This window comes from Heliangelus exortis, chromosome 6, assembly GCF_036169615.1.
Source record: "Heliangelus exortis chromosome 6, bHelExo1.hap1, whole genome shotgun sequence".
Lineage (NCBI taxonomy): Eukaryota > Metazoa > Chordata > Aves > Apodiformes > Trochilidae > Heliangelus > Heliangelus exortis.
The window spans coordinates 11037923-11054345 of NC_092427.1; the positions used below are offsets into that span (position 1 = coordinate 11037923).

At 42.2% G+C, this 16423-nt stretch overlaps 1 protein-coding gene across 2 annotated transcripts in view; it reads right to left on the minus strand.

The window, feature by feature from the left end:
- Positions 1 to 14571: 14571 nt before the first annotated feature.
- PDIA5 (protein disulfide isomerase family A member 5) overlaps positions 14572 to 16423 on the minus strand; it is a 99351-nt gene continuing 97499 nt past the window's right edge. For both annotated transcript variants that reach the window (XM_071746651.1, XM_071746652.1), the window contains exon 17: positions 14572 to 14859. In XM_071746651.1, the coding sequence (XP_071602752.1) occupies positions 14779 to 14859 (81 nt within the window). In that variant the 3' untranslated portion in view covers positions 14572 to 14778. The remainder of the gene's footprint in view (positions 14860 to 16423) is intronic.

The window sequence follows — 16423 nt, forward strand, 5'->3', positions numbered from 1 at the left end:
GCCTGTGCCTCAGGGAGGCCTCAGGGATGCTGGGCGGGACTGGTGTCGCCCTGCAGGGGCTAAATAAGGTGCCAGGCGCCCGGAGGATAAAGGGGTGTCACCCACACACTTCGTTGTGTCTTGGTCTTTCATGCAGGCCGTCAGTCCCCCACCGCTCAGTACAGGGCAGCTCCATTAACTTTCACCCGGTGCTTTGAACTTTGTCCCTGCAGGCAGGTCGGCCGGAGTGGTCTGAGGCTGGGTTGGGTCAAAGGGGTTGAAGTGTCCCGACACGGGGAGGAGGCAGTCTCGCCATTTCCAGTTCTCTGCTTCACACATCTTTGGCCAATTCTTCACTGGCCTCTTCTGCCTCTTCTGGCAGAAGAACTGAGGTTTAGTAATTGTGCTCTTTGGGTTCTCCTGTGTAATAACTTTAAACTGTAGCTGGCTGCTTTCCTCCCAAGTTTAATAGACATGTAAAGAACTTGGCCATGTGCTCAGTGCTGATTAAATAACAAGATGCGTGTGAGGTGTTTTCTGATGGGGAAGAAAATGTGGCTGCCAAGGGGGGGAGGATTTACAAGGGTGATGTAATTGTCACCAGAAAAAGTGCACTGAGGTGACACCAGCTGCTAGACTCATTTCACGTATTTCCAGACAAAGCAACTGGTCATGTTTCAACAATAAATGACAATACAAACCCAAAAGTTGTCAAATCTAATTACTAATCCCAAAGTGAGGTTCCTATTTTAAAACTACGTTCCTTACCCAGACGTGAATTATTTTCTTCCCTTCTTGCTCTTCACTGTTTTCTTACCTTTCATACAGTTTTAGTCTGTTGGCTCAAATTTCAAATGAAAGCAGCTTATTTCCTCACTAACACCTTTTAATTTCTTCTTCCATCTGTTACTACTTCACTATCCAAGTGCTTGTAACATTGCAAAGAGCTTTGGCATAGCAGTCATATACCTCATGCTTTGGACTTTTGGGCTCTACTGAGCTTTGCTAATGGAGGAGGATGGCACTGGAGCCCATCAGCATTCTCCAGCCTCAGGTCTGCCTTCTGTAAGCAACATGAACTGTTTTAAGTTAAGTTTTATCTGTGGAGACCCCAGATAGCAGTGGGGTATGAGACAGTGTCTGTGAATGCCAGTGATCCAGGTGTGGTAAATGATCTCTTGGATCTGAACCACACGTGTAGGTTGCTGTTACTGGAGATTAATTTTCCCCTTTCTGCCTCCAGGCTCTCTTCTCTGTTCTTCAAGCACAGCTTAGCCAAGCTGAGGAACCAGGCTCTCTGCATCAAACAAGGCTGCAGCAAAGGGTGCAAGTTTAACTGTGGCAATGAAGTTGAGTAGCAGAGGTGGAGGGAAGACTGACAAAAGGAGAAAAGTTGTTTTCAGAGGAGACTAGAAATGAGATAGGGAAGCTGTGAGGTCAGGAGACACGGGTGGCATGGAGATCTGGGGAAGAATGCAGATGCAGGGGCCACCTCAAGAGAGTTCACCTGCAGGTGCTTGGTGAGCTGGTTTTGCTCTGAACATAAAAGCAGTAAGGAAAAAACAGATATTCCAGAGACTGGAGGAGAAAGACTCTTCCCTGAGCACCCTTCTTGCAGCAAAGGCTGGTTGAGGAACTGCCCAAGACGTGTGCCATGAACAAGTCTTGCCTCATGTAGGACAGAGGGTCTGTATGTTTGAATAAGCAACTTTGCATCTCCAAGTCTGTATCAAATCCTGTCAGGAAGAAACTCTTCCCTGTGAGGCTTTTGTAGAGCCAAGCATGGGAACACCTCAGTCCTGACTGACTGGGCACAACTGTGACACTCATTTGGAAGATGATACAATAATATGAATAATTTCCAGAGAGTCCTTATCCTGTATAAACAGAGTGTTCTGTATTACAAGCTGCTACACAATTTAACAGCTTATCTACTATAACACTGAGAAGTAGTGATTACTTAATTAGAGGCTGCCTAACAGTTGTTAATAAGTGCATATGTGTGTAATTTTAATTTTTCTAGCTCTCCTGAATTGTTTAACTTTCAGCCCTAAAATTCTCTTGACCTCTTGTAAACGTCTTAAATGGGAAAAAAAAAATAAGCATTTTGCATTTATATAAGCAGGATTTTAAAAATTATATACACAGCTATTAGTTAAGACTTACACATTCCAGGGGGGGAAGGAGGAGGAAATGTCACACTCCTTATTTTCAGATGAACCTGGCCCCAAGAGGTCAAATACATTGCACGAGATCACTGAGGGAGGTAATGTCAGAGTCAGGAAAGGGGTTCCAGCTCCAGCACTCCCAGCTGTCACAGTGAACTTAAATCATACCTGTTAGTCAGGAATTTGCATGGCTAACAAGCCAGTTACACTGAAAATAGCTTTTTTTTGCTTGTCCCATCGACTCCCCTGAGACATGGAAGCAGTAAAACATTGTCAGAGGGGCACCACACGGTGAATAAATTACTGAAAGCTGCAGCCAGAGATAAAACTGAGGTTCCTAAGAAGTCAGTCCAGCCAGTGCAAAGGGAAACTACGGCTGAGGGATGTAGGTGTTTCACAAGGAGGAGGAGAGGTGAGGAGATGGAAAACGAGACAAGGTACCGGTACCGGCAGCATCAGGTATCGGCAGCATCAGGGATTGCAGAGAGCTGGAGTCCAAGTCCCTGTGGTGCTAAACCCCTCAGAGATGGCAGCGAGGTGTCTTCAGGAGAACATAAAGATAATGAAGCCGTGTGCTTGGTTTTGGTGTGAAGGCAACACGCACCAGCGAACACCCCGAGACAAACTGGGACGGGATTTGCCTGACTGTCAAGTTCAGGGGTCTGGAATTGCCCGCCGTGAAGCAGCTTTTTGCTGCTATTCCCGCTCAGTCACTGCAGGGGGAGCAGACATCTCCAGCCGCATTTGTACGCCTCGGGTTTAGGTGTCTGAATGTAAGGAAACAAAGCTTCAGGCTCTATCTGCTGGGTTTAAACACCACTTTTTAAATTAACTTTCTCCGAGGAAAATTATGCAGCCTGAGGAGGTGCCCGTAGTTGTGCTCGGCAGTGATGGAGTCAGAGGAGGGGCACGGAGGTAAAGGTCTGAAAGGACCCTCAGAAAGTCATTCAAATAGGTCAGCTTCAGTTTTATTTGCAGCAAATTAAACTGTGGAATCTGTTGGATTGCTGATCCACTTTGTAACCCGTTTTTATGGGGGAAATAAATGCCTTCTCTAATTTAGGCAAATTAAAACCCAAGCCTTTCATCTTTTTTGAAAAACAAAACCAAACCCCCTTCTGTTTACTAAACATCTTTATCACTCTATTGTTCCTTTCCCTGAAATACTTTTTTTCCTGTATCTTTCTTGAAGTTTGGTGCTTGAAGATGGACATAATATCCAAGCCAGAGCTTTAGCTGGAGGTCAAAATAATAATCCATTATTGCTTCCTGTTTCTTGGATGCCAGTGCCAGTTCCCATGAAAAAATGGTATGTTTAATCAGTGAATTTATGTTGAGTGCAGCCCAGCTTCAGCACAAGTGCTTAAATCTCCAAAGCAGGCACTTGAAATCATGGCACTGGCTAAGGACCTGTGACTTTCTAACAATTCTGCACTCTAAAAAAATTACATCCAGTATTAGAAGTTTTAACCTGTGTCCATAATCAGAAGAGCTAAGATAATATTTGTCAGATTAACTGTTCTTGACAGCACAGCATCAAGAGAAGTGGGAGCAAGGTTATAAAAATCATCATCAGAATATCCAGTTTATTTCCTTGCTTCTCTTTTGAAAGCCTTCTCTGTTGATTGAGTCATAAGGGCCTGTGCTGGGCAGATGAGTTTTTTTCATGGAACAATAGTGTTTAATTCTCAAGGGCTTTACAAGTCTGAAGCCACCTCGTAATGCCACACAAAGCACCTCACTGGTAATAAATGCAGATGTTAGAACAAAATACAGAGCTATCCCAATGGTTCTTGTTGCAGCAAGGCCCAGCATGATCTCCTGCATAAAGAACATCATATTTCTGAAAAGTAATCTTCACACTGCATCTCAATTAGTCTGAGACGTGACATGTTGTTAATGCATTTTTATTTACAGGGCCATCAGCATTTTGGGCTTATGGAAATAACACAAGAGCTTTTCTGATGATCATATCTCAACCCATTCCAAGAGTAATGGTCTCTCTTTGGGGCTTTTTCGCTTACTTTATTCCCTCTCTGGTGGAAGCAGCTGATCTGGAAAGACACATGAATACCCTCCTAGTACACACAGTCCCTTTAGTTCCCTACATGGCTGTAATTGAACACATTGGCAGACTTTGTTTGTATTTAAATATTTTCATAGAAGCTAAAGTCATTCCAAGCTGATCGCTTCATGAGGCCAAAAATTACATTAGGAGCCATTTAAGCAGTTAAAATAAATTTTAAAAATCGTTATTTGCTGGTACAGTTGTGCCATAAACTGTGTAATTTCTTCAAGGAACTTTTAAGTCCCAAAAATTTTGTCTTTGTTTATGATAATAGCCACAACAAACTTATTTGAGTAAGAAAACAAAACGCATTTAGCTTTGTACTCCACAGTTAGGATGTTCTATTTGAAATTTAATTCAGAAGGATAGAAAGGTTTCTCACTACTGAATGGATTATTAGTTACTGTAATACCTAATAAGATTATAAGATGGAGGTGGAAACTCACTGTAGTAGAAACCCACTGAGACACAGGACAGGCAGGACTTCCTGGGCTACCAAATCCAGCCCTCAGGCACTGCAGGCAGTTGGATCACGTGATCCATTTTAATACATTTTGTGAGCTTCATGTTAAAACTAGGGATGGTTTTGTCCCATGTCATGTTTACACCCTCACTATGCAGGTGGATAAAGACCACCTAATTGGTAGTCTGAATTATTCATGGCCAATTTCATGCTCATATGCCAAGGTTGCCTGTCCTTAATATCCCCCTCACCTGATCTATTTACAAAGACCCATCAGAACACACCTCGGTCTCCGGCTGCCAGACCACATGAGCTTCATCCACACACTTTCCTGAGAGGTTCTTCAGTCTCCTCCTCATTTTAGCAGCCTTCTTCTATTCCAGTTTCTTTAAGAATCCAGCTCTCCCTAACATCACTGATGACAACCATGTGCTTTAGACCAAACAGTATCATATTGGGGTCTTTTACAAGGATGCTCATGCTTCCCTTGCTCTTATGGAGATGTCTTTTCTATTGAATTTTAGGGTTTCAGTTGCCTTTTCCATGCCCACACTGCACTGGGGCAAAGGGTTAGAAATCTTTCTGTGTCATTACTGGTTTCCTGCAGATTTTTTTCTGCTGCTGACTCTTCTACTATTTCTGTGGCCTTGCTCTTCAAGGACATTCAGTTCTTGCTGTGGGATATTCTAAACTTTCTCTACACTGATGATAACTTCTAACTTTGTGACTTTGATACATTTTAATCATCAGACACCTCTTACTTTATCTTACTTTACCTCTGTTTATCAAATGGGTCATCATTGAAAATAATAATAATTAGCCTCAACACTTACTTTTTAGGAGCTCTGAATAATTCCCTTTCAAAACAGCTGAGTTTCTCTTTTTCTAACACCATGTATGCCTTGCAGTTTCTCTATAAATCTAAGACAGAAGATACAATTTTATACAAGCTCCTTATTGGCTACTTTATTGAAGTCTACACAGTTAGATTTCCCTTCTTTGTCTAGCTATTCAATTACTGTATCAAAGAAAGCTATTTAATTAGTCTATTATCTAGCTTTAGTATATGCCAATTCCATTTTACTCTGTTTCCCAGTGACTGTCATGACTTCTAAAATTCTCTCATCCCACATTCTTAAGCCTCATATAAAACATCAATGCACACAAAGCAAAATATATTGTGCCTTTTGAGTGAACTCCATGTTTTATTTGTCTTCAATATAGATTAGTTATAGATTAGGTATAGATCAGTTTGTATTTTTGACTAGCAAGTAAGGTTGAGAAGCAGTTATAAATATATTGAATGCCTGTTCACTATATTCACTACCAGAAGTGTATATGCATCCTCCTTTATTCTAAATATTGCTAGGAAAAGGATTGGAATATAAATGCAGCAGGCTGCTCTCAGAGAGACATCATCCCAGAGTCTCTTCCCAAACAGCTTGGTAGTCTTACTTGAACACTGTAAATGTTGCAGAAAATCTGAGGACATGTGCAGTGGCTTGATTCAGAAAGGTGATCACAGGCATGGGGCATGAAAGAAGGTTTTGAAGAAACAGAGAAGTGTTGGGGAAGATTTGGCAGAGAGGTACTGGATGGTTGTTCCAGATAGAGATAAATTACATATGGTATAGTCTTCTTTGTGCTTATTTTTTAACCATGTTGTGGGCAATAGACAAATTGAAAGAGCTGGTAAGAAACTAAATCGAGACTTGAATTTCAAGTCCTCCGCCGACCCAGAGACTTTCCATGTCCTTGGGCAAAACACTTTCTCATTTTTTCCCCTCTCACTGCCTCATCTGTAAACCAGAGATAACACTACCTCTTTTTCCCCAACCTGACTATTTACATAATAAAAGCTTTTCTATGCATGACAGTCTCTTATATATTTGTACAGCATCTAGCATAATGAGGACCTGGATCTTAGGACTACAATGCAAACAATACACAACAATTAAGATTATACATCCATCCAGAATTATACCTAATGCACCCAATACTGCAGTATCTCCACCAAAGAGATTTTTATTACAGGGTGAACTCTGCTCTTGTGACTTCTGCAGTCAGTCCCTCCTTTTGCTCTCCTCTCTCACCTACAGAAGGCTCTGGCAGAGGTGGCTTTTAGGAAAGTTAGGAGTCTCCTGGCTAACCTTTTATGGTCTCCTGCAGGTGGAAGGAGCAATGGACCCTGAAGTCCTAAAGGACCTGCAAGGAACTGGAAAGTATCACATAGCACAGAGGCTCTACATACCTTTTGGATCTCTCCTGTGACCCCATTCTCCTTCTGCCATGTCACAGCTTGAGGGCAGATTGTTCCTCCTTGAAAAGGGGAAAAAAAAAATACCAACAAAACTCTTCAGCCCTCAGTGTCTTGTCCATGTTGCAGGTGGAAAGGACTGCATGCCCACTGCAGGCCAACCCAAGCACAGACCTGATCTTTCCCTCTTGGTAAGGAAATCCTACAGTTTTGGAGAAGTCTCAGCACATTCTGGGGATGCTATAGGAAATACTGGACCTGATCACCTGGTTCCACTGTCACGAGGTGGGGAACAGTAATGAGTATCCCCTCACCAGCAACCTGGAGGCTACAGGATGAGAGCTTTGTTACTAAATTTTAATCATAGAATCATAGAATAGGCTGGGTTGGAAGGGACCTCAGAGATCATCGAGTCCAACCCTTGAACAACTACCGCCACAGTCACTAGACCATGGCACTGAGTGCCATATCGAGTCGCTTTTTAAATGTCTCCAGGGACGATGAGTCCACCACCTCCCCAGGCAGCCCGTTCCAATGTCTGATCACCCTTTCCGTGAAAAAATTCTTTCTAATATCCAATCTGAACTTCCCCCGGCACAATTTAAGCCCATGCCCTCTTGTCTTAATGAGAGTTGCCTGGGAAAAGAGACCAACCCCCACCTGGCTCCATCCTCCTTTCAGGTAGTTGTAGAGAGCAATGAGGTCTCCCCTGAGCCTCCTCTTCTTCAGGCTGAACAGCCCCAGCTCCCTCAGCCTCTCCTCATAGGATCTGTGTTCAAGTCCCTTCACCAGCCTGGTTGCCCTCCTTTGGACCTGTTCGAGGACCTCAATCTCCTTCTTGAACTGAGGGGCCCAGAACTGGACACAGGACTCAAGGTGTGGCCTCACCAGTGCTGAGTACAGGGGCAGAATCACCTCCTTGGACCTGCTGGCCACGCTGTTTCTGATACAGGCCAGGATGCCATTGGCCTTCCTGGCCACCTGGGAAATGTGTCCTTGAAAGTTTATGTTCAGCTTAGAGAAAGACAGCTTCCCATGCCTGAACTTTTGGGAATTTGGAAGCTCTTTCCCCATCACCTGTATGGCCAGAAGATAATGCCAAAATACGGCTCTCATTGGAGATCAAGCCGGGTCTGCACACCAAGAGAAAGTAAAATGGAAGGTGCTTGACTGCCTTGAGCTGGTGAGTCCAGGCCTTGAGGCTGGGTTGGCTCTGCACCTACTTGGCATGAAGAGAAGCAGAAGCATGCATAAATTAGAAGTTCTTAAGGAAAAGTTCCTTCTTTGGTCCCAGAGTAACAGATGGAGGGCACTTAGAGTTTGCAGGGGTAGAAGAACCTCTCCCCATAGACAGGTGACACTTTTTAGTGCTCCCCCTGTGCTGGCAGATACACTGCTATATTAATTTAATCGTGCAGCACACAAAATATCATCCCCCACCCCCTCTCTCTCTTCACAAGCTTTTTACAAACAAAAAAGAAAAGTGATGGCAAGTGGATTATTAATAATACATAGTTAGTAACTGATTAATTTGGTTTCACAGACTGTACAAGGAAGATTGCATTGTGCTGTGGCTATTGCTGTTTATAGGAACTGAGATTAGCTATCAGGTGTCTGTTACAAATGTTAGGCACAATAAACACCCACGCATACTGAAAGGGACATCAACAAGACAGGAAAAATTATTCAATTTGCAAGCAGAAAAATGACAAAGCAGAGGAGTGACAAACGCTCCAGATAAATCCACAGCTCCATTTTAACACATGGGATAAGCACCTCTCTTTCCCACTGAAGACTCCCAACTCTTGCAGCTTCTTACTTCTCCATAATTTAGCTGTGCACATCTTCAGCATTTGGAGTGTGACAGATTTACACATTTGCTACCAAATGAGCTGCAAGAGCTAATCAGCTCACGCAGAATTGCACATATTAATGAAGAAGGCTCTTCTGCATGCCTGGGATGTAGACACCCACTTAACTGGGGCACCAGAGACTAATTTGAAAAGATTTTGTTCACGTAGAAGCTTTTTTCCTGTGATGAATGCTTGCAGGGAACCACGCGTTGCAGAGGGAAGGAGCAGTATCTGCAAAATCTGACTAAACGGTAATTACTGAGTGATGGAAGAGCAATAGGAAAGATGATTTATCAGTGGCTTGAAGCTAATGAGAATAATTAGGACTATGATGCTTTCTAAGCAAACACAGAATAACTGTTCTTTAAGAAGCATCATCCCCCTGCAAGAAGCGAAGAGTCCTCTGGGCAGTACAGGGGAATTCCAGGGGCAGAAATCTTCAAAACCAAGGAACAAGTTCTGCAACTGGGTGGAAACACCCAGAAGTCCTCCTGTCTGTAATTATGGGCCAGCATTAAAGCTGAGGTTCCCTACATTTGGGATGGACATTCTTTTTTTTTTTTTTTTTTTTTTTTGCAGACCCCCAAACCAGCTACACTGGGCTGATGAATACACAGAGTTTAGAGTTTACAGTTCAGCTTAAACTCCTCAGAACTCCTCAGAAACCAGAGTCTGGAAATCGCTGCCTTAGATACAGAGTTTTTTTGCAACATTGCATCATATGGTGCCTGCCAAAACCTTGTCAAAAGCTAAGCCAGCCGAGGGTGCTTTGTGAGGGTATTTCAGCATCACTGGTCAGTCAGAGGTTCCAGGTGTCCAGGTTGCCAGCAGATATCAGGGCATTCAGAGTCTTCCTTTGTAAAAAAACCCAGGTATCCTCCTTCCTTAATTGGTAAATAAAAGCAGGAGGCACAGAAAAAGCACAGCGTTTTCTCATGACCAGCCAAAGAAAATAATGGAAGAAATTTTGGTTTCAAATCAGTTCCAGCACAGAGCAGTTATGTACACAACTGGATTAGCCAGAAGGCTGCACACCCGTGGATCCAGCAGAGCTGTGGAACACTCAGGGATGCTCAGGGCTGCCAAAGGCAAAGGAAATGCCAGTGTTTGGCCCCAGTGCTCAGCACCTGCTGATAAAAGCTAATTTTCCCCCCTCTACATTTTCACAATTTACTCCTGCATTCCCAGTGCACTGTTACAGACCCAGTCACACTAAAGTAACCCTATTAAATTAAAATGAGGTGCACGTGGACAACAGTGCCCATTCCCCTGAGTGTTGTTTTGAGCAAATGGCTTGTTTCACAGTTTGTAAAATGTAGTTGGCAGGGATTTAGTACTATTCTCGGAAATCCATACAGGGAACATTTCTTCTTTGTAATATAGCACAATCAAGAATATGGACTGTGATTTGCCTTTTTATTTTTTGAAAGGAAAATGTGACTATGAAAAGATGTGCAGACTAAGTCACCACATCCTGACTTTTCTCTGGAAAAGTAGTAAGCCTCTAAAATCAAAATCACCCATAAAGCAATTCCATCCAAAATAAATCTCTGTCTTGAAGCATTCTCTTAGAGCTTACTCATGATGGGAGTTGCATCTGCTTTTTCACTGCCAAATTAAATGCTGTAAGAACATAAACTTTACCCCTCTAATCTTTTTTGACCATTAATATAAATCTATCTTTGTGGGTAACTACTGAGAAAGTTTTCAGTCAGCAAGATTCAGGGACCTAATTTGGTCTGAGTAGGAGTTTAGAAAAATTCCCAAGATCATTTAAGCCAACTGCAACCAGTCGGGATGTGTTTTGGGGTCAATGGGGCTATCAGACATTTTTTACACTGGGAGGAAAGAGGAGATGGAGATTTGCTGAGTTGCTTTTCTTGATTCAGATTGGAAAGTCACCTCCACTCTCTCCTGTAGGAGTTGCTCTAATTTGAATAAGGATGTAGTTATTAGGTTAGAGATAGATTGACAACTCCTTTACATCAGAAGCCAAATTGTTCTACAGAGCTGCAGGGGACTGGGATATGAGCTTTTGCTCATCTTGGGACCTTGATTTGAATCTCCCATATCCCAGAGTATTCACTTTTCTGGGATTCTGTCCAGGCTGCTTTTTCCATCCTTTTGTTGGATTAAATGAATCCAGCACCTGAACCTCTTTCATTAGATGGGGAATCCATTTCCTGTCCACTGGTCTGCCCAAAACGCTTTGTCCTCCTACCCTTCATCTCTTGGTCCAGCTACACAACAGGACTGACACAGACCTGTGGCCTATTCATATCTTAGGTCAATGCTGAGGAACAAAGTGATCACACAATCCTTCTGCTGCCTCTCTGCTGGGTACTTGTTCTACCTCTCCTCAACAAGGCTCAATCTTCTTAGGGTTAACTGTGTAGAGGAGGCCCAGAACCTTAAAATCATACAATCATAGAATTGGCTGGGTTGGAAGGGACCTCAGAGATCATCAAGTCCAACCCTTGAGCCACTCCCGCTGCAGTTCCCAGCCCATGGCAATGAGTGCCACATCCAGTCTCTTTTTAAATATCTCCAGGGATGGAGAATCCACCACTTCCCGGGGCAGCCCATTCCAATGCTTGATCACCCTCTCAGTAAAGAAATTCTTTCTAATGTCCAACCTAAACCTCCCCCGGCACAACTTGAGACCTCTTGTGCCCTCTTGTCTTGCTGAGAGTTGCCTGGGAAAAGAGACCAACCCCCACCTGGCTCCAACCTCCTTTCAGGGAGTTGTAGAGAGTGATGAGGTCTCCTCTGAGCCTCCTCTTCTCCAGGCTGAACAGCCCCAGCTCCCTCAGCCTCTCCTCATAGGATCTGTGCTCGAGTCCTTTCACCAGCCTGGTTGCCTCCTTTGGACCTGCTCCAGGACCTCGATATCCTTCCTGAACTGAGGGGCCCAGAACTGGACACAGGACTCAAGGTGAAAAAGGCTGAAAGACCAAACCCGTAATTGCCACAGCAGAATCTCTGATTCACTGCAAACCATTTGTTATCAGCAGTTAAGTTTCTTGCTGATAAATGATTCAGGGCTACTTACTTTTAACCACAGCAGAAATTTCTATGTGGTTATGAACGCCTGGGCTATGCACCTACTACAATGGGCTGGAAAGTCTGAATGTGTGAAATGCCCAAATATTTAAATGTACAAAGCTCTCACATATAAGATACTTTTCATTCACAGTTTGTGGAAAAAATGCAAAACGTATTTCAACATGACTGATGCAAATGTAAACATAAACAGACTTCACTAGCAAATATAAACACAAACTTCTGCTTTACTGGAGACAACAGAATTACAACAGTGCAACTGAGACCCAGACCTGGTCTCCTAATTAAACAGCCTTGGAAGCAAAGCTCCCAGCTCATGGCACACTCTAGTTCACAGTAACTAAGGCTTTTGTCAGCAATTTGATGTAATTGTTTATGGTGTTCAAAACTGTATTTTTCAAAAATCATTCAGGCTATAAAGCAGATGAATCATGACCCTGCAACAGAAGGTAAATTATTCTCAAATATTTTATATTTGTGCATTAACACATGATTAGCTAAGAAAAAATGAATGCCCACGTCCAAGAAGTGACTGACAAAAGACTGAAGGGAAAAATGAGAATCCTTAATTTTAATTTTATTATGGTGTAACCAGCTGTAAGGAATTACTGGTCTGAAGCACAGTGTGCAATTGTCTTATCCTAAACATTAACTAAAGCCTATAATTCAGAGAGATCCTGACATGTGATGTCACTACTGGCAAGCTACGATTTTTAAAATTTTTTTGTTTTGAGAAGTCTTTGTTTCTCAGCGAGTAGCACAAACTTAGGCACAGCCTATGCACAAAAATGCTCAAGCATTTCTGGAGACTTTCTTTCATGCTTGGTGCTTTTACTCTGAGATACTAAAAGTGCATTAAGTTCTGCACTGATCATACTTCAGCTGCTGGTACGCAAGACAATTCCTGTTTCACATCAAATGCCACACACATATATATATATATATATATATATATAATGTTTCTTAAACACAAGCTGGAATGTTTGCTATTAATGTGAGGTAGTGTGGAAAAAAATTACCATGATCTTTTACAAAAGTACTAAACCATACATGAACTATGCTAACAGAAAAGGAAAAAAACCCAAACCAACAGAAAGAGACTTAATAAATTAAGCTACTTTCATACTAGGATATCATGTACTACCAGGCAGCTGATTTTTTGAGTCAAGAGGCTCATCAGGTGCCTAATAAGAGAAGATACTTGGCACAACTCCTTTGCTGTTCAAATTGGTGTCTAACAAGCTGGCTACCATACAAGGCTACCAGTATTCCAGATTACTCACTAATGGCTTCAGCAGCTTAATGAATACCAAATGTACTGTGCCATTAATTGGGCAAGAGAGGAGGGAAAAAAATTATTGAGAAAGGAGGTAAGATGCCATCACCTCCTGAGCAGCACAGCGCCGGGCTGTCCATTAGCACGGCCTTCACCCAGGAAACCAAACTAGCAAAAGAAAATTACACTGACAGCCTGAGGAACCAGGGGAAGATTTCAGATGTGAAGCACAGTTCTTCACTGCAAAAAAGCTGTTTTGTCTGCACCCTGAGTGCCAAGGCAGATGGATGCTGACCCTCACACCCCAGAACACCGCGTGGTACCCCCCAGCACACCTGGAGACCGGGCTGTCCCCAGCACAGGGGTGGTGGACACCTCTCCTGGGTACCCTGGCTCTTCCTAAACCACCAGCAGCTGTGGGTGTACACCCAGCAGGGAAGAAGCTGAATGAGGCTGATTAATGATAAAAATAGTTGTCTTTTTAAAAATTTATTTTTAGTTCAAAGTGAGTCACAACTTCCTGCCCCTCCCTCTCCCCTCCTGTGAAGACATAAGTACCTCCAGATCAATGCCTTTTTTTTTTTTTCCTTTTAAGCATCAAGTGTGTAACACATTTCAACTGCTGCTAACGCAGGTTTTACAGTGATGATTTTGTCAGAGAGAACTCGTTTGTGCACCTCCTCAAAGAGCAAAATGGAAAAAAAATCCACATAAAAATGTAGATAAACTTTTGGCACGTAAACATGTAATATACATCATTACTGCATTATCAAAAGTATTATGCATTTATCAAAACAGTTGAACATGACACTTTCCAACACATATCTGATATGGCCCAATTTTAATTTGAAGGGAGACTGTATCCCCTACAAGGGTAACTGTATACCCCTATAAGGTAATCACTCCTGCCATGACTTCAAGGCATTTGACAACACTGATGCCAAAAAAGGAGGGTTTTAGTTTAATTGTACCCATGCTCTGCTGATTTTTTTGATACTTGGCTTAATTCACTCAATACATTCTGTAAAGGTATGTAAACAGTCATGGTTAAACTACCAGAGAGATTTATATTAAATCAACAGATCTGGACTGGTCAATGTTAATGTCTTCATTAAATCAGATACCTTATTTGTCCCTGAGCACCTTAATATTGTTCCCCCAAATATCACTGAAGAACACGTAACTATTTCACAAGAATGTAAAACTGCATTTGGATAAAACTGTGTCTTACAAGTCACACTTTCCTTCACTGGTTTAAAAACAAAACAAAACAAAAAACATGTCCCCTCCCATTTGCTTTTTACACGTACTGCAATACGTTTGAAAAAAAAAAAAAAAAATCACCCTATCAAACAACATCACCTACAGACACACTACAGACTACAAAAATATTGCATAGGAGTGTCAGTGGGCATAGTCTCACAACATGAGAGAAACTTCTAAGTTTTCTTTAAAACATTATGGCAACATTCTAATTTATTTTCATTTTAAAAATCAAGTGGTTTCATTTTATTTCAAAATTGTACAAAATGGCCATGGCTGTTTATAAAAAAAAAAGTCTCTGTCTTGAGAATATGTGAAGTCTCAGGTTCATTAACAAAAGACCTGGAACCATTCACAGTGCAGCGGAAAGCTTCTTCTGAGGCAGAAACTACAACTCATCCTTCCTCTTTCCTACTCTTTCATGGTCTCTTTCTCTCAAGGTTCGCATGAAGGTGGTGAATCCAGACTCCTGGTTTTGAAGAAAGAAAAATATGGGTCACAGCATTACAAACAAACAAAAACTATGCATCAAGAATATTTTCAGCTTCTGTATCCCATGACAGAATATAAACTATGGGAGAGTTACTGCTCCCACACTACCTCATCATGCAGTGCTCTGATCCAGCACTGCTCTGCTGCAGAGAAGGAGGAAAATAGCCACACAAGTGACACATTTCAAACTTTGAGGAAATAGGGCACAGAGAAAAAGGTCCCAAAACACACAGGATGAGGAGAAATCTGTGCCTAGAAATGCCATTGACACCTTTTGTCAAAAATGCTCAGAGATTTCCCACATTTGTATGTTCCCTGTGGTATTTATTCAAAAAGGAGTTAGTAGATTGTTGGCTATGCACACATTTGCCACTGTTTCTCATCCTTTAACAGTTTTGCTTATGGTCTTCCTCCTTTCCACATATTCAGATTAAGAGAGTTAATTTTTTTTTCAAACTACTATCAAAATTATTGTCAAATAATTTCAAACCTGGATGCCTACATGCCAACCTGTGTATTTCAACAACTTGTGATTTCTAATGTCTAAGGCTGTTGGATGCCAGGAGTTTCCTTTCCAAGGAGACCTCTGGACACAACTCACAGGTATTTCAAAAGAGTACCTCTGTTTGAACTGTCTACTGGTACACAAATAGGACAGTTGTATGGGCAAGTAATACTGTTCTTACTCAGTGTGACTGACCATCCATTTTTACTTTAAAGCAATCCCAAAGCAAACTAGTCAAAACTGGTGATAAAACAGGGAAGATGTAGAGAACAATAAACAGAGCTCAAAGTTTGACTTTAAAAAAACCACAAAAGAAAAAAAATACCAAAAAACCCAAAACCCCAAAACACACTACAACTGGGAAGCATTTGAGAAGGCTGAAGAAAAAAACTACTTTTCTAAAATCATTCACTCTTCTTCCACTGAAAAAAAAAATGAGGTGACAATCACTGACATCATTTGGAGACATATGGCAATCAACAGTCCCTGTAAAAGGCTCCCGATTTTTGATGCTGAGTGTCCAGAAGTCATTTAAGTACACCTGAAACAGTGTCCTGACTTTTCCTTGCTCGGGGTGAAATCCCCTAAACTCTCCACTCTGGAAATGTAATTCCCTTGGAGATGTGAAGGACCCCTTAAAGGCAATTGCTGGGGGTCCATAGCTCCAGTATGGGGTGGCAAGGAGCTGAGAGCTCCCACAGGAGCTACCATCACCTCCCTTCTTCCCTGCCCATGTGAAATGATGGTACACTGGCTGGCCCACAATGAACAGCTCATGGACACCTACAGATTTATAGTGTCACAAACAGGAAAAGAAAGCAGGTCCCCTGGTGCCCAATGCTTTCTCCAGAGATTTCTTTTGCAAGGTAAGATGAGGTTGGCCAAGGTGGTTCAAAAGGTGTTGTTATACCAGTAAGAAGCACAATCCCTTGTTACTGAAACAGATGTGTGAGCAGACCTGGAAACTCCACAGAAGGAACTGTGCTGAGCACTGCCTCCAGCTTTACTGTGATAGGAGATATCAAAACCTAGTTTG